At 47.1% G+C, this 18286-nt stretch overlaps 2 protein-coding genes across 2 annotated transcripts in view; one reads left to right on the forward strand and one right to left on the reverse strand.

Moving 5' to 3' along the window:
• The window catches only part of sacs (sacsin molecular chaperone), a 123291-nt gene that overhangs the window by 15304 nt on the left and 89701 nt on the right, over positions 1 to 18286 (forward strand). The window contains exons 3-4 of the mRNA XM_041199255.1: positions 15865 to 15955; positions 16438 to 16523. Of these exons, the coding sequence (XP_041055189.1) occupies positions 15865 to 15955; positions 16438 to 16523 (177 nt within the window). The remainder of the gene's footprint in view (positions 1 to 15864; positions 15956 to 16437; positions 16524 to 18286) is intronic.
• Positions 6109 to 6378, reverse strand: LOC121284121 (cytochrome c oxidase subunit 7C, mitochondrial-like). Its single transcript, XM_041199256.1, has one exon. It carries the CDS (start codon positions 6363 to 6365, stop codon positions 6171 to 6173), a length of 195 nt encoding a protein of 64 aa, XP_041055190.1. The 5' UTR covers positions 6366 to 6378; the 3' UTR covers positions 6109 to 6170.

Consider the following 18286-nt stretch of genomic DNA (forward strand, 5'->3'; position numbering starts at 1 on the left):
GTGTAGAGGGATTGGATGTCCATGGTGAAGAGGAAGCGGTTGGGGCCAGGGAACTGGAAATTGTTGATGTGACGTAAGGTGTCAGAGGAATCAGGGATGTAGGTGGGAAGGGACTGGACAAGGGGAGAGAGAAGGGAGTCAAGATAACGAGAAATGAGTTCTGTGGGGCAGGAGCAAGCTGAGACGATCGGTCTACCGGGGCAGTTCTGTTTGTGGATTTTGGGTAGGAGATAGAAGCGGGCCGTCCGAGGTTGGGCGACTATCAGGTTGGAAGCTGTGGGAGGGAGATCCCCAGAGGAGATGAGGTCAGTGACAGTCCTGGAAACAATGGCTTGATATTCAGTGGTGGGGTCATGGTCCAGGGAGAGGTAGGAGGAAGTGTCTGCGAGTTGACGCTCAGCTTCCGCGAGGTAGAGGTCAGTGCACCAGACAACAACAGCACCACCCTTGTCAGCGGATTTGATGACAATGTCAGGGTTGGACCTGAGAGAATGGAGTGCAGTAAGTTCAGAGAGAGACAGGTTAGAATGGGTGAGAGGAGCAGAGAAATTGAGACGACTAATGTCGCGCCGACAGTTCTCAATGAAAAGATCGAGAGAAGTTTCTTGTTGAGGTGTCGGATGAGCCGAAGGATAAAATGAAACTGGGGGCACGCGCAGCTTTCATTTTATCCTTCGGCTCATCCGACGCCTCAACAAGAAACTTTTTCTCTTTCTCTCAAGTGCTAAGGAACGCAAGCTCCAACAACTCATCGACACCAACACCCATCTAGGACCCTCCACCCCTGCCTGTCCCTCCGTCCCCACCCTTTCTTCCAATCCCAACCCCAGCCGTGTATTCACTATACCCCCTGACCTTCCCCTCTCCGATGCTGGACGTTCAGTGCTCAGCAAAGGAATTAGTTTCATACCCTTACGCCCTCACCTCAATGAATTTCGGGCTCGGCATGATACTGAACTCTTCTTCCGCCGTCTTCGTCTCCGGGCTCACTTCTTTGGGCAGGAGTCCTCTCCCAGTTCAACGGATCCTTTTACCCATCTCCAATATTCTCCCTCCACCTGGACCCCTCCCTCTGGATTCTTACCTTCTCTCGATCTTTTCATTGAGAACTGTCGGCGCGACATTAGTCGTCTCAATTTCTCTGCTCCTCTCACCCATTCTAACCTGTCTCTCTCTGAACTTACTGCACTCCATTCTCTCAGGTCCAACCCTGACATTGTCATCAAACCCGCTGACAAGGGTGGTGCTGTTGTTGTCTGGCGCACTGACCTCTACCTCGCGGAGGCTGAGCGTCAACTCGCAGACACTTCCTCCTACCTCTCCCTGGACCATGACCCCATCACTGAACATCAAGCCACTGTTTCCAGGACTGTCACTGACCTCATCTCCTCTGGGGTTCTCCCTCCCACAGCTTCCAACCTGATAGTCGCCCAACCTCGGACGGCCCGCTTCTATCTCCTACCCAAAATCCACAAACAGAACTGCCCCGGTAGACCGATCGTCTCAGCTTGCTCCTGCCCCACAGAACTCATTTCTCGTTATCTTGACTCCCTTCTCTCTCCCCTTGTCCAGTCCCTTCCCACCTACATCCGTGATTCCTCTGACACCTTACGTCACATCAACAATTTCCAGTTCCCTGGCCCCAACCGCTTCCTCTTCACCATGGACATCCAATCCCTCTACACCTCCATCCCCCACCAGGATGGTCTGAGGGCCCTTAGCTTCTTCCTCGAACAGAGGCCCGAACAATCCCCATCCACCACTACTCTCCTCCGTCTGGCTGAACTCGTTCTCACGCTGAACAATTTCTCCTTCAACTCCTCACACTTCCTCCAAATAAAAGGTGTGGCTATGGGTACCCGCATGGGCCCCAGCTATGCCTGTCTCTTTATGGGGTATGTGGAACATTCCTTGTTGCAGTCCTACTCCTGCCCCCTTCCACAACTCTTTCTCCGGTACATCGATGATTACTTCGGTGCCGCTTCATGCTCTCGTCAGGACTTGGAAAAATTTATTAATTTTGCTTCCAATCTCCACCCCTCCATCATTTTCACGTGGTCCATCTCTGACACTTCCCTTCCCTTCCTTGACCTCTCTGTCTCAATCTCTGGTGATAGACTGTCCACCAATATCCATTACAAACCCACCGACTCCCACAGCTCTCTCGACTACAGCTCCTCACACCCCGCTTCCTGTAAGGACTCCATCCCATTCTCTCAGTTCCTTCGCCTCCGTCGCATCTGTTCCGATGATGCTACATTCAAAAACAGTTCCTCTGACATGTCCTCCTTCTTCCTTAACCGAGGTTTTCCACCCACGGTCGTTGACAGGGCCCTCAACCGTGTCCGGCCCATCTCCCGCGCATCCGCCCTCACGCCTTCTCCTCCCTCCCAGAAACATGATAGGGTCCCCCTTGTCCTCACTTATCACCCCACCAGCCTGCGCATTCAAAGGATCATCCTCCGCCATTTCCGCCAACTCCAGCATGATGCCACCACCAAACACATCTTCCCTTCACCCCCCCTTATCGGCATTCCGTAGGGATCGCTCCCTCCGGGACACCCTGGTCCATTCCTCCATCACCCCCTACTCCTCAACCCCCTCCTATGGCACCACCCCATGCCCACGCAAAAGATGCAACACCTGCCCCTTCACTTCCTCTCTCCTCACTGTCCAAGGGCCCAAACACTCCTTTCAAGTGAAGCAGCATTTCACTTGCATTTCCCCCAACTTAGTCTACTGCATTCGTTGCTCCCAATGTGGTCTCCTCTACATTGGAGAGACCAAACGTAAACTGGGCGACCGCTTTGCAGAACACCTGCGGTCTGTCCTCAAGAATGACCCAAACCTCCCTGTCGCTTGCCATTTTAACACTCCACCCTGCTCTCTTGCCCACATGTCTGTCCTTGGCTTGCTGCATTGTTCCAGTGAAGCCCAACGGAAACTGGAGGAACAACACCTCATCTTCCGACTAGGGACTTTACAGCCTTCCGGACTGAATATTGAATTCAACAACTTTAGGTCGTGAGCTCCCTCCCCCATCCCCACCCCCTTTCTGTTTCCCCCTTCCTTTTTTTTCCAATAAATTATAAAGATTTTCCTTTTCCCACCTATTTCCATTATTAAAAAAAAACCCCACTAGAGCTATACCTTGAGTGCCCTACCATCCATTCTTAATTAGCACATTCGTTTAGATAATATCACCAACTTTAACTTTAACACCTATGTGTTCTATTGTACTATTGTCGTTGACATCTTTTGATGATCTGTTTCTATCACTGCTTGTTTGTCCCTACAACCACCCCCCTCCCCTCCACCTCTCTGTCTCTCTATCTCTCCGCCCCCCACACACACACCTTAAACCAGCTTATATTTCAACTCTTTCTTGGACTCGAACTCAAGTTCTGTCGAAGGGTCATGAGGACTCGAAACGTCAACTCTTTTCTTCTCCACCGATGCTGCCAGACCTGCTGAGTTTTTCCAGGTAATTCTGTTTTTGTTTTGGATTTCCAGCATCCGCAGTTTTTTTGTTTTTATGCCTTCACTTAGTTCCATTCCTGCCTGTCCAATGTCTTGAGCACACTTTTTCTAATCCTGCATGATCACCTTGGATGTTGATAAAAGTTTAATCTTTGGAAAGCTTCTGATCCTCAGTTAAAGGTTGTTCCTTGCTGACACCATCTGTAGGCATGAGGGCAGTTTTCATATGCTGCTGGCACCTCGCTCTCCCCTCCACATGAACTTTCTCCAACTCAACATTGGCAAGGCTAATCAATCTGTTTGGTTGCTGCGGGGAATTCTATAATGTGGTTTTGGATCCTATTCCCATCAGTAGTTGTTCATTCAGGTTGAACCTGATGGTGGGCAAACTTGGTGTTCTACTTAACTCTAAGCTGATTTTTTAGCAATATCCTATCCATCATCACACCTGTGTCTTTCTGCCTTGAAAACACTGTTTCCCACTGTTGCCTTACTACCTCTTGCTGCTGAAACCTAGTCTACACCTCCAGCCTCTCCAGGCTGAGATTCTGCAATGCTCTGCTTTGCAGTCTCATTGGACACCATTCCATGAAAGTCCAACTCCTCAAAACTCCACTGCCCACATCCTGTCTTACATTAAGGTTTGCTTCTCTTTCACTTTGTTCCGTGCAATTGTCTTTGCCTCCCCACCAATACTCTTGTTGTTGACAAATTCTCTATGCTGGAGACCCAGATCAGCCATAAACTAATACAATAGTAGAATAGGCTCAAGGCACTGTGTGGCCTTGTTCCTATGTATGACATATTTCTCCACATCTGTAGGAAAATAGTTAAGCATCCTTCAAAATAATAATTGGGAATGTCAATGCTTCAGAATCTGGATTAGTGCGTTCTGAAATCAGGAGCAGTAGTTTTCTCTGTTCTCATGGGCCAGCAACCACCTCCTTCCCCCATCACCCACCAACCTCACCAAAACATCTATTTGTATCCCACATTTATTGTTAGATATTTTAAAATGAGAAACCAAAATGAGGGCCGAGGCTCTTGGTGGGGGAGGCAGAAAGACTGAAAACAACAAGTAGATAAATAGAGGACTACTGCAGTGCTTCTCAAGGTGGTGGGGTGGCCTTCAGCTGCTGAGTAGTGGGTTGGTTGGTTAGAGGGGGACAGGGGTGGGTGGGTTGTGGCCTACACCTAATACCAGTGTATTATTTTTCTAACTGCAATGCAAGAATATGCTTTATATACAACACAGTCAAAATGTTTACTTTTGGAATTAAAGGATATATCTATCCTTTTTGCAATAATTTTTTTTGTAATTCTTGGCTGTAATTGGGAAGTCTAATCCAATATGCTTGATGCAATTGTTAGAACTCTGCAGTTATTTATTTGAAATCCAGCCTACCCACACAGATAGTTCTGAGTGAATCTTATCAACTGCACACTTTGTAAACCTAGTTTGACTGAAACACCTACCTTTTCACAGCTGTTTTTTGCAGCAGGAATAGGGCTGCAAAGGTCTGTCCGTTGCACAACACCCTCCAATAGAAAAAAGCGCGAGGTTTTAAAGGAACCTCACAGCTGTTAGCACTCTCTCCGAGCCCAAGGCAGCCATTGCTGCAATAATGAATGATCTGTTCCAGACTTGGAAGTTGAAGGTCTTCTAAATTTTTATGATGTCCAAATGAACAGACTACATGAAATGTTAATAATTTGTTCTTGGCAAATGTGTTTCACATAATTACTGAAAAGGTTAAGATAATAATTGAATGAAATTTTGCCAAATTCTGCCAATTTACAATGCTTATAATGGGATTTTGTCGTTTGCAGCATTACTTTTTCTTTTTAAGTTATGATATAAGTAAAGCACTGCAGCATTCAATTGAAGATTCATTTTACATATCTGCATGAGTTGTGGAACATAGAAGAGTAGCACATTGCAGCAGAGAAACAAGGCACTCAGTCCATCAGATCTGTGCCATTGTTTTTCTCTGGACGAACCACCTAATCTCTTTTTTTATTCATTCGGTAGATGTGTGTCATTGGCAAGGCCTTGGTGCCTTGTTTGTTGCCCATCCAAAATTGCCCTTGAGTAGTTGGCAGTGAGCCACTTTCTTGGACTACTGCGACCCGTGTGGTGTAGGTGCACCCACAGTGCAGTCAGTTAGGGCGTTCCAGGATTTGGATCCAGTAAGAATGAAGGAACAGCAATATATTTCCAATTCTGGATGCTGTGTGACTTGGAGGAGAAGTTGTAGGCCGTTATCTCCTTATTGGCCTGCTGCCCTTGTCTTTCTTTCTAGTTGTGATCACAGGTTGGGAAGGTGCTGTTGAAGAAGCTTTCACAGATTACTGTAGTGCACCTTGTACATGCTTCACACTGCAGATACGATGTGCAGCAGTGGAGGGAATGAATGTTTAAGATTGTGGGTGTTATGTCCCAGAAAGCCAGTTAGTGAAGGATAAAATTGGGACCAATATTTACGTACTTTTATAAGCATTTACTTATAGAGCCACACATTACAAGAATGTACCTCCTAACCCAATCCCCATAGTTTCAGTCTGTGTCTTTATACTTTTATTTACAAGAACATCTCACTGGAAATATTGACAGCAAAGACTCATGAGGATTTAAGCTGTTCAGGCGACATCACACTACAGTTGAGGTGGAGCTCCATTGAATAACAGTCTCATTTCTTGAGCATTTGATGCCAGACTAAAACAAATGGAGCAGAAAAGCCGGAGCCAAAGAATACTGCCATCATTGCCAATAGCTTCCACTTGTTCTCCACAGAAAATGGCAAGTTCTTTCCTGGGCCTTCCTCATAGTGTGATCTGCGGATCAGCGAGGTACTGAAGTTACGGACTGTGCGCGCCCACAACATGGCTCCCGATTACAGTGACTTGAACCTTTATATAGGGACTCAAGTCAATCCCCAGTTAATGCTCACCACTTGCATACAATTCACCACAATTAATATACAATTAACAATGGATGGGATGCCAATCAATCAGGTTATTTTGTCCTGAATTGTGTTGAGTTTTTTCAGTGTTCCTAAAACTGCACTCACCTGGGCAAGTGAGGAGTATTCATACTTTGGACTTGTGCCTTGTAAATGGTGGAGGGGCTTTGGGGAGTCAGCAGGCGAGTTACTCACTACCGAATACCCAACCTTTGACCTGCTCTTGTAGCTACAATATCTATGTGGCTGGTCCAGTTATCTTTCTGGTCAATTGTGATGTTCAGGTTGTTGATGGTGGGGAATTTGATGATGGCAATGCCACTGAATGTCAAGGGGAACTGGTGGGACTCTGTTATTGGTGGTGGTCATTGCCTGGCACTTGTGTGGTGCAAACATTACTTGACACTTAGCAGCTTCAAGTCTGAATACTGTCCAAGTCTTGCTGCATTTAGGCACAAGAGCTGAAGAGTTGTGAATGGAACTAAACGCTGTGCAATCATCAGTGAACAATACCACCCTGACCTTATAATGGAGGGAAGATTGTTGATACAGTAGCTGAAGATTATTTAGCCTAGGAAACTGCCCTGAGGAATTCCTGCAGTGATGTTCTGGGTCTAAAATGATTGACCTCCAACAACCACTACCATCTTCCTTCGTACTAAGTACAACTTCAGGGTGTGTAAAACTTCCTTCCTGACTCCCACTGATTTCAGTTTTAAGAGCTTCTTTATACCATACTCAGTCAAATGCTGCCTTGATATTAAGGGCAGTCACTCTCACCTCACCTCTGGAATTTGGCTCTTTTGCCAGTGTTTGGGATAAGGCTGTAATGAGGTTTGGAGTTGAATGATGCTGGTAGAACACAAAACCGAGCATCTTTGAGCAGATTATTGATGAGTATGTGCCACTTGAAAACATTGTCGATGACACCTTTCATCACTTTGCTGATGACTCAGGATAGATTGATGGGGTGATAATTGGGTGGAATGGATTTGCCCTGCTTTTTGTAGACAGGACATACCAGAGCATTTTCTACTTTGTTGGGTAGATGCCAGTGTTATACCTATACTGAAACAGTGGACATGGAATTTAATGGCCCCCAAGTGGCAAGTTTAAAGGTGGGGGGAGTGCATGATGGGAACCCGCTGCTTTCCTGTTCTCGACTGATTAAGTCCGGGATGGGAAAGCTTGTGGACGGCTCTTAAGTGGGCAATTAATCCCCCCCCGGTGGTATTTAACCAGTGGCGAGCGGGTGAATTGCCATGCGAAGGAATCAAAAAGCAAACCCTATCAGTGCCTGCGAGAGACTTGGCATTGGGAAGGGGGAGGGGGGTTGCGGTGGGCGCTGAAGGTCACTCCCCTTTCCTTTCTTCTGAACTCACTCCACCCCTAGCCTGTGACCACCCCCTAACCTGCAATCCCCATCTTCCCCTCACTCAATTGCGGTGTGTGCATTACTGGCAGCAGCCACCACTCCTAGTGGCGCTGATGGGCATTGACTGACCAGCAGCGCTCACCTGATAGCCACTTAATTCTGACAGGCCTCCCCCAACAAGGGCAATATGGGGCTTTTGCCAGTTCTCCAGCCGGAGAACTCTCCTGTTGCCAACATTAAATTTCACTCTCGGGGTGAAATTTTACGACAGCAGGATTTTACTTTCCTGCCGAAGCCAATGAGGTTTAGAATGTCTCACTGCATTTTACGGCCCCGTCCCCACTGAAACGGGACCGTAAAATTCTGCCCTAGGAGTCTGATCCTACTCTACTGTTAACTTGGCAAACATTTTCATTTACCTTTTTAAAGTAAATGCCTAATTATCCTACATTAATCCTGCATTACAATTTAGACTGCACTTCAAAAATACTTCATTGTATAAAACGCTTTGGGACTTCCTAAGGTTATTAAAGGTCATCCTTTTCTTTCTTTTAGTTTCCTTTGGAAATAATTTATAGATTCAGCTTCAAAAACATTTTGAGGGAGAGAATTCCACATTCTAACCACACTCTGTATAAAGGTTATTATTTTGCTTAAATCCTTTTGGGATTATTTTTAATTTGAGGCATCTTCTAGTCGACAAAAATGGTTTGTCTTTGTTTTACAAATTTTTGTTGATCTTGGAGACCTCTATTAAGTCAACATTTTATCTTCTCAGCTCCAGCGAAGAACTTCCCAAGTCTCTTTTCATAACTGCAATTTCTCATCCCTGGTACTACCCTGTTGAATCTACACTGCACCTATTTCACTGCTCTTCTAAACTTTATATAATAGATTGCGCCAAACTGAATGCAATACTCCCAACCATGACTAAATTAACATCAAATTCAATATTACCTCCTTGTTTTTGTACTATATGTCCCTAGGAACAAAACCATGAAGCTTTCATTTTCACATTTCTGGTCTTATGTAGTTTCCAGCACGTGCAAACACACCTTACTGTGAACCCGATTGACAACCCTAAATTGCTTGTCAGCGCAACTGAGGATTATTTAGCAAATGGATTGGACAACATTTGCTGAATAATCCTCAGTGGGCTAAGAATTATGCTGAAAACCAGTTTAGGATTGTAAACACATTGCACCTGTTTCAGCTAAACAAAATAAGCGACAGTCATTCACTGACTCATTCCTCAGGGCAATCAGGATCAAGCTACCTAGTTTAAATTTCAAACAATGCTTGGAAATTAACTGTCAGTCACTATCACTGGTGCATTCTCCATGGCAACACCTCTACCAATCAGACTTCACTTTACAACCAATCAGCACTCTCTTCTCATACACTATAAGTTGTTGTTTTCCCCTTATATAGATATTCTTGTGAAGTGTCCTGATGAGTACAAGACAAAAAGCTTTGACATGTCTCTGAGCGCTATACTTAGTTGTGCAAATTAGCTAGTCAAATGTGAGTTAAGGAAGGTAAGGTCAAATAGAGGGAAGGTAGGGTCAGAGCATCATGATTACTGAGCAGTGGGTGGTAGGGAGGCTGTTGGTTATTTGTGAGGAACACTAGTTTGCTCTTGATCTGCTGGGATCTATGGAAGTGGGAAGATATGAAGGAGTGAACCTACAACAATAAAGCTCATGTATTTTGATACTTCTTCAGCTCCAGGACATCCCATATATTATTTGGAATAGCAAATGCCCCACAGGTGTTTTGCATACACTTTTGGTGGGAGGAATTGGGTTGTGCCATAGGGCAGAATTTTCCGTCGGCGTGCCGGGGGCAGGACCCACACGCTGACGTGTAAAATGCGTGGTGACATTGGGCGTGCGTCCCAACATCCCCGCGCGCCATCGTGATATTTCGGTGGATGGGTGTGCGTTGCATGATGTCCGTAGCTCGATTGCCATTAATTTTTGGGCCACTTAAGGCCCTTGAGGCTCCAATTGACTTGGATTTTAAGGCGCTCGTGCGATCTTCGGCTCGTCGCATGGGTGCAATGGGCAGGCGGGCATCAGAAATTTGCATGAAGCTCATCCACAGGCGGGAGAAGAGGGCTCAGTGGGTTTGCGATTCCAGAGATTTAAAAGTTACGGCTCAGAAGTTAGTGAAACTTTCCTGTGTGAGGTGGAAAAGTTGCAAATGCATAGCAGCTGCTTGGCCTGCACTCATAACCTTCAGGTCAGCACTTTTCAGTGAGGATTTGTTTTGGGGCCTATAGATTTCAGGAAGCCTCCCTGAGTCTGGGAATTGGAGGTGATCTCTCCACAGGAGGCACCTCCTCTGAGGAGGAAGGGAGGGCTAGAAGCGGGAGGAGGCCAGGAATGCACATTCAGCCTGCAGGGGAGCCATCTTTGGGAGAACAGGTGCAGGCACAAGGGGTGCAGGGCCAAGAGGTAGCTCAAGGCGCAAGGGGCTGCAGAAAATGGCACTGCCCTGCTGCCAGGGTATACAGAGCGTGAAGCACCTACCTCAGTATGTCCGAGGTCCAGTGCCGAAGGAGGCTTCGTCTGTCCAGGGAGACAGTCAACTATATCTGTCAGATGACTGGTCCAGAGATCTCAGCTAACTGTGTGGGTGGACACCCCATGCCAGTGGCTCTAAAGGTCACAGCTGCTCTCAATTTCTATGCCTCTGGCTTTTTCCAAGGGTCTGTGGCTGATTTTTGCAGTGTCTCCCAATCGGCTATCCAGACCTCCATCAAGCAGGTTACAAATGCTCTGTTCAGGTGTGTCATGACCTTCATCCACTACCGCTGGGACGAGGCTAGCCAGACGGAGCGAGCCAGAGGTTTCGAGGCCATTGCTGGCTTCCCCTGCAGACTGCACACATGTGGCCATCAAGGCACCAGCAGGTGAGCCCGGTGCCTTTGTCAACAGGAAGGGCTTCCACTCCATTAACGTGCAGATAGTGTGTGATCACAGGATGCTGATTCTGCAAGTCTGTGCAAGGTACCCAGGCAGCTCCCACGATGCCTACATCCTCAGACACTCGCAGGTTCCAGGGCTCTTCAGTGCTCCAGCCCGGCTGGATGGATGGCTGCTGGGTGACAAGGGCTATTCCCTCAGAAGGTGGCTCATGACCCCTCTCTGCCATCCAAGAACAAAAGCTGAGCAGCGGTCTAATAGAAGTCACGCCTCCACAAGGGCTGTGGCAGAGAGAGCCATTGGCCTTCTCAAGATGTGCTTCAGATGCCTGGACCGTTCTGGGGGCGCACTCCAGTATCCCCCAGATCGAGTGTCATTGATAGTGGTTGCATGCTGCGCTCTCGACAATCTTGCACTGCAAAAGGCGGGGGAAGCTGTGATGAAGAAGATGTAGATAGAGTGGCTGCAGCTGAGCACAATGAGTCCAGCAGTGAGTCTGAGGATGAGCATGCACAGGGAAATGACGAGGGCGCACAGGCTGACCCGGGCATACTCCAGGGAGGCAGGGACACCCGGACGCTCTGATCCAAGGAATCTTTAACTAGCACAGCACATATGGATCTGCAACACAAGCCTGGCATGTATCCTCCATCCTCGAGACCTTAGTGCAAAATCTGCCTGGATAGGAGCATTGATGATGGGCCCAGTCAATAAATGTAAATGACACACAAATCACTCATCAAATCTTAGGAATCCATGTGCCTGTCCAAGAAAAAGAGGCACCCCCAGACATTTTAGACAACATAATTTAATGCTGTAGCAAAAGTCTCTTGACATAACAGAAATAAAACGGTGTTGCACTTCACACACAATCAGAAGGAACTCATAGGGGGACCAACTAAAAACCACCAGTGATGAACCCGGGGTGTGCCTAAGGTGCCTTCATTTTACGTTTGCGGGTGCTATGTCTTTCTGGTGCCCCCTCACTGGCACTGGCATCTGAGACAGCCTGCTCTCTCTGATGTCCTGTTGGCCTCGATGACCTTGGCGGACGTCCTCTGGCCCGTCCAGCCTGTGCTGGCCCCACCTTGGGAGGGAGCTGCCAGCTCCACAGCTGGCATCTCCCCAGTTGTTGCATCCTCATTGGGTGCCGCGGTCACTGGCAGAGGGGTGGAGGAGCTGCAGCCCTCATCCACAGCACCCTGAGAGGCGCCAGTAGAGAAGACAGGCAGCTGCTCTGCCGACGTGAGGTATGTTTGGCCCTCCCTGCTCACTGTAGATGGATGGGCACCGAGGCGAGATACCTGGTGCCCAAACCATTGCCCACTCGAGCACTGATCAGATGAAGTCAGTGCCCCTGTGAGGGATTACAGGTCCGAGTGCAGCCCCAGGAACCCCTGATCCTGACCCTGGAACTGCCTCTCCATGAGAGTCTCCACTCTCTCCGTGGAGGAAGCTTGGCGCTCAGCCATGAGGCTCAATGCATCGGCTATGGTCCGCACAGACTCCTCCACCACTGACACCAAGCCAAGCACAGCCTCATGTATCTCCACCAGATGGTCCCACACGCCCAGCCTCATCTCATCAGTTGGCTGCATCAGTGACAACTCCAGAGGCTCATCATCTGCCACAGACTGAGCATGTGCCTGGGCCCCTGCAGTCCTCCGAATGCTGGCGCCATTGGCACTCTCTGTCTCCGCCAGCTCCTCCAGCGACTGTGAAGTGCCCTCACCGCTGTGACCCGGGACACTAGCCGAAGATATGATGCCCACTGTGGTGCCAGTATCTGCGCTGCTGCCTGCCTGGCAGAGATGGTGTGAAGCTTCTAATGGTGCAACTTCATGCCCCTCAGGTGTCAGAGGGGGCCTTTGCTGCTCCTGCTCCCAGCTGTGCGCCAAAGCTGCCAAAAGGAAGAGTAAGGAAATTCGATCAGTTAGCCTGCGGGCAATGTCAATGTACATGCCTGTCCCCCGGATCATCATGCACTCATCATTCCAGATGCAATGGGCAAGCCATGTTGGTTATGTCACTCACTCAACAATTAGCACTGCCATGGATGTTGGGAGACCACTGGTGATGTGAGTGCTGGCCATATATACCAGCCCGTGGAAGCCCAGTCTCTCTGGCTCCTGTGGACCTGGGCACGTGGAGCCTCTCCAGCTCGAGGGCCTCCTGTTCAAAACAGCTAAGCAGCAAAATCAGGCCTGGCCCACCACCAGTCCTCAGCCATTTTGCATTGTTACGAGAATAATTCTTCTGGAAATGAAAAAATAGCATTGATAATTGATACTTGTACCGTCAATCGCCTGGCGGCTGACCCACCCCAAGCCCAGTTGCCCATTTCAGGGGTGCAGTGCATCCTTCCCCCGCTGCTGGCCACCAATCCCACAGATATGCCAGGTGTGTCCTTCCACCACCAACCCCCCCTTGGCTACATGCTGCCTTCATCACAGTTGGGAGCTGCTGTTGTGAGGAGGCACAGTGATGTGGAGCGCAGAGGGCAGCACATTCATCTGTGCCTCGCCACCTTGAACATCCCCTCCCATCATGTCATCACCCTGACTTTGACATTTCCTGGAGTTTGAGCAGTGCGCCTGGGTGCAGGTCCTCCAGGTTGCTCCCACCACAGTCATGTGGGTCTCAGTCCACCACATGCTGCGGGTGCAGAACCCATCTCATGACCACCCTCTCTGGCTGACCAATGCATAGGGAATATCTGCTGGGCCACCCAGCAAAGGGCATATGCCGTCAATGACTCATTGCGCTCAGACGTGTGTGGGGTGCCAACGGGGGAGAAGGTTACATGATAGGTGCAGTGAACGATACCAACATGCTACTCACCCTTCCCGTGCGCAGCAGGTCATTGAAGTGTTTGCGGCACAGGGTCCATGAGCGCCGCATCACGTCGTGGGAGCTCACGACCTCCGCAACCTCCTCCAGCGCACACTTCGTCAAGTGGGGCGGCCTCCTCCTCCTGTCCTCAGGGACAAGTACCTCCCACCGCGCTGCCACCTCCCCGAGGAGGGCAGCAAAGCACTTGTCTGAAAACCTGGGCGCACAGTGACCATCCGCCCTACCCTCCTGCATGGTTAGCCTTGATGTGCCTTGGCTCCGACCTCTGGCCATGTACAGTAGCCTTGGAGCGGTTGCAGCTTGGCCTTTAAACAGGCCGCCGGGTCGCCATTTGACCTGGTGGTGATTGCTGATCCGCCTCCCCCTGCCCACTCCCGCCATCCCCGGGAGTCGCCAAACGCACTGGGTGGGCCTTAGTTGGCCCGCCTGCGTAAAATGGCGGCGCAGCCCCGATCGCTGGCAGCGATCAGGTCTGCGACTGCTCCCGCACGGCCCGTCTGACTTGGGGAAAAGACTCTCCATAACAATGATGGGAATAGTGGTGGTTCCTTGTTAGATGGGAAACAAGCTTACAAGTAGCATAATGTCTGTCATAGTCTCACAGCTTTATTTTCTAAAAGTGTTGATCCTTGGTGTGACGCAAGCAAAGGGTATTGGCAACGCATTTTCCAAAGGGGCCATTGGCTTGTCTTCAGGGTTAGGAGTCCAGATGATTGATTTTCTCACTCTTTTCCCCACTTGAGCTATGGCACACTGAGTCCATTTACAGGACCATTTGACTGGTATCAGTTGTGTGAATGAAACATTTTGTATCAATAAACCGACAAAATCATAGCAGGACATAATATTTACTTTTTATTCCAGAGAATTTCTTGTGAATTATTTACTTAGCTGTTACCTAGTGTCAACTTTTATCACTGCGTCTGCACCAAACCTTCCAGATGAGCAATAGCATGATTACAATCTTATGCCTTAATCTCAACCTCAAAATAGCACACAATTGCATCAAGGTAATCATTTCTTCGCTCTACCTGTTCCAGAATCCGAGAAAATATATTTCAAATGCATGTTAATTTAAATTTAATTATATGCAGTTAAGGTTGAAATTATCCAAATATATTTCACATAAGGTTGTTGCATCTATCAGTCTGTAAAAAAAATTATGTGATAATAACCTACGTCACCTAATTCCCCCCAGTTAACAAACACTGAGATAATACTGATAATATCTGAAACCCTCTTGCAGCTCACCATAGGAGTTATAATACGAAGCTCATCATTTAGGGTTCTCTCATTTCCATGTCTTAGCCCATTTCTATGTGCTGCTAACTTTCTTCCTTCTCCATTTTACAACATATCCATTAGTTCTTCAAATTTTCCTCCCCCTTCTTGTATTCTCACCACTTTGATATCAAGAGCAATCTTACGATTTGCTAATCTGAGTACTAACTAGCTAGATTCTTTCCTGCTTCAACAGCAACAGCTTTCTTGGTTTCCTTCCCCCTTCAAGGTCATGATATTTGGCTCCTAAGCTTAGCATCACCTATACACTACTTTTTGACTTCCTTTACCCAATTTCTCTTTTCCACAATGATGGTGTCCCCCACTAAGGATTTTGGCAATTCATTTAGGTTTCTTAATTATTTTAAAGATGTACCAGACTGTAGCTTCTTCTAATGTGTAAAATAGCATCTAAATTTAGTGGGACAATAAGAATTCCTTAGCAGTCTTGAGCAGACTCAACTGCCAGCCTGGAGATTAGTTCAAATTCCAGATTTGGAGTAATTTAAGTACAGATTTTGAGTTCCATCTCATTGCTAACTTTTGTCTCTTTCATTCTCCAAGCCAAAGCTTTGCAACCACAAATCACCATCGATTTAGGTCCAGTCCTCTGGAAATTTGATTGCACTACTCACTTTTACATGGAAAGTCATTCTTTTTCAAATGCTTCCAAGTAGTGCTAGTTTAGTTAAAATCATTAAATTAAATAAGTAAATAAATAACATTAATAGTGATGCCCTTTAAGGGAAATCTAGTCTGCAATGTTTATATATCTTAATATAATGGACTTTCTATTTCTGCTTCAGTCTGTATTCATGTCAATTTGAATTGCTGCTGCAGTTGTATGCATCAGGAAATTTGATAGAATAATCATGATCAAGGTTCACACGAAAATTTAATTTGTCTGTACTTCTGCTTCTTAATTTTAATGTATTAATTCAAACATTGGATCACTGGCATTTTATCCTGTTCTCTCCATTAGTTGTATGACTCAGCGCAGATTGGGAGCTTGTTACAATCTGGAACCTCTGAGATTAACTTGACTCTGCAAGGAAGAGGACTTAAGGGAGGAGGTAATCAATTGATTTACAGTATGTGATTCTCATTAGTGTAAATAAGGCTGACTATGGTAATTTCATTTTAATGCAAGTATATCTGTTCTGTAACAGAATAACTGTGGTAAATTCACTGCTGCAGATCTGCGACAATTTTGAATCGATCTTGGGTGATCACAATGCAATGGCATTAAATCATCAAATCCTCTCACTATCCTGAAATGCCTGGATGGTTAAAACAAAAATTTTTATAGCAATTTTTGGCCTTGATATTTTTGGAATCAGTCCATGTTAACTGCTTTCCTATTCCTTTTCTGCTGATCAGGGAGAATTAAAATTCCACTCTTGTCACCACATGACTAACCATAACACTTTAAATATGCAGTAGTAAATCTTTTTTCAAAGTGAATGCATATATTTTAATACTGTGATAAGACCAAGCACTAACAAAATCTTGTTATGTAATTCAATGTGCTGAATCCTGCGTTTGCCTTTAACAGGCAAATTTGGACAAACAACACCACCACTTGTAGATTTCCTTAAGGATATTCTGAGGAGGTATCCAGAGGGAGGACAGATTCTTAAGGTGAGCATCTTTCTGACTTGTTCAGCCCAATTAAAATCGCAGTGTGATATTGCAAATGCTTTTGGATGCCATACTCAAATGAAACATTGGAAAGGGTTGAAAGAATAGCAACAAGAATGTAAGGAGCTTTGAGAGGTTGAGCTACCTGCTGTGCTGGTGAAGGGATGGGGAAGAGGACTGAGCAGAGAACTTAGATGCAATATTTATTTAAATCTTCAAATGGATTGGCAAATGGAGGACAATTTCTTTACTGCACCAGGAGAAAAGAATTAAAATCTGCTTTTAGGTGAATGTAATTTAAAGGGTAACTACTCTTTGGTTAGAAGGGTTTAAATAAATGAACTGGCGTCCGTTGGAGTGAATGCAGATGTTAAAAGTAGAGATTTACTGGAGAGTACAAGAATTTGGGTTAAAGAAAATAGTGATTAGAATGGGATGAATAGTGTTTACATTATTTCATTGCAGCATCCTCTGAATTGATTAGTGTACCAATGGGACATCTTGTGGAGTTGTTACAAAGTTGTGACAATTTCAAAGCCCACTGAGGTATCTTTGTTGGGTAACACACCCAAGATGCATTAAAATCTACTGTATTTAATATGTTCCTTCATAAGTAAGACATTGGGCTGGATTCTATGGCTTCACCATGGGGCGTGTTTCTCATGGGCGGGGCACGTAAAATATGACAGGTGGTTGCCAATCACCTTCCCACCCATCCCAACCCGTTGCCCATAAAATGATGGGTGAGCATGTGCTAAAATTGACAGCCTGCCTGCCGTTTGTAGAAAAATAGTTAACGGGCAATTGAGCTTGTTAAGCCAATTGACCTAAATATTACATTATCCGCGCCAAAGTAGGAGTGAGAAAGGGCGATTCAAATGGCGAGAATCAAGTGGACAGCCCGGAAATCTACTGGGGGGTAAAGCTCCCCGCAAACAGTTGGCCACCAAGGTGGCCCGCAAGAGCACCCCAGCCACCAGTGGCACTGCTATTGGCCTGGTACTGTGGCTCTGCAGGAGATCCGCCGCTACCAGAAAACCATTAAGCCGCTGATCCTCAAACTGCCCTTCCAGCGCCAGGTGCGGGAGATCGCTCAGGACTTCAAGACTGACCTGTGCTTCCAGAGCTTGGCAGTCATGGCCCTGCAGGAATCCAGTGAGGCTTACCTGGCGGGGCTCTTCGAGGACACCAACCTGTGCGCCACCCATGCCAAGCGGGTCACCATCATGGCCAAGGATATCCACCTGGCCTGGTGGATTGGGGGGGAGTTGGCCTGAGCTGAAAGCACCCAAAATACAGTTGGCATGGGCAGTCAGGTGGGGGTGCACAGGCTTTTTTCTAACCAAACTGTTTAAAAGGCAGGAAGGAAGGGAGGGGTACATCTTTCATGGGGTGCCCTTTATGCGTTTGCCCTAAGATGTTATATCCCCCTTGTCACTTTCCACCTGGCCACCAAAACACACCATTCTCCCTCAGGCACCCAACCCCTCCTCAACCATGAAACCTGGACTTACCTCTAAGTCTGGCTTGCAGTCCCTGTAGCGCCCACTACTGGATTCTGATGCTGCTGGGACTGCTGGAACTACCGGCCAATCTCGCGGGTGGGATTTTATCCCACTGAGGAAAAGAAGTCCCATTCTCACCTTTAAAGTCACCTATTTAATGGCATGTTATGGCAGCGAGGCAGCCTTGTTTAATATCAGTCTGTCTGGCACCAACATTTCTTCTGGAGCCATGAATGGTATGTCCCCGCCCTCTAAACC

Source organism: Carcharodon carcharias, chromosome 11 (assembly GCF_017639515.1).
Source record: "Carcharodon carcharias isolate sCarCar2 chromosome 11, sCarCar2.pri, whole genome shotgun sequence".
Lineage (NCBI taxonomy): Eukaryota > Metazoa > Chordata > Chondrichthyes > Lamniformes > Lamnidae > Carcharodon > Carcharodon carcharias.

Coding starts and splice junctions, on each gene's coding strand:
- LOC121284121 (XM_041199256.1), bottom strand. CDS start 6,365: ATGTTGTGGGCGCGCACAGTCCGTAACTTCAGTACCTCGCTGATCCGC.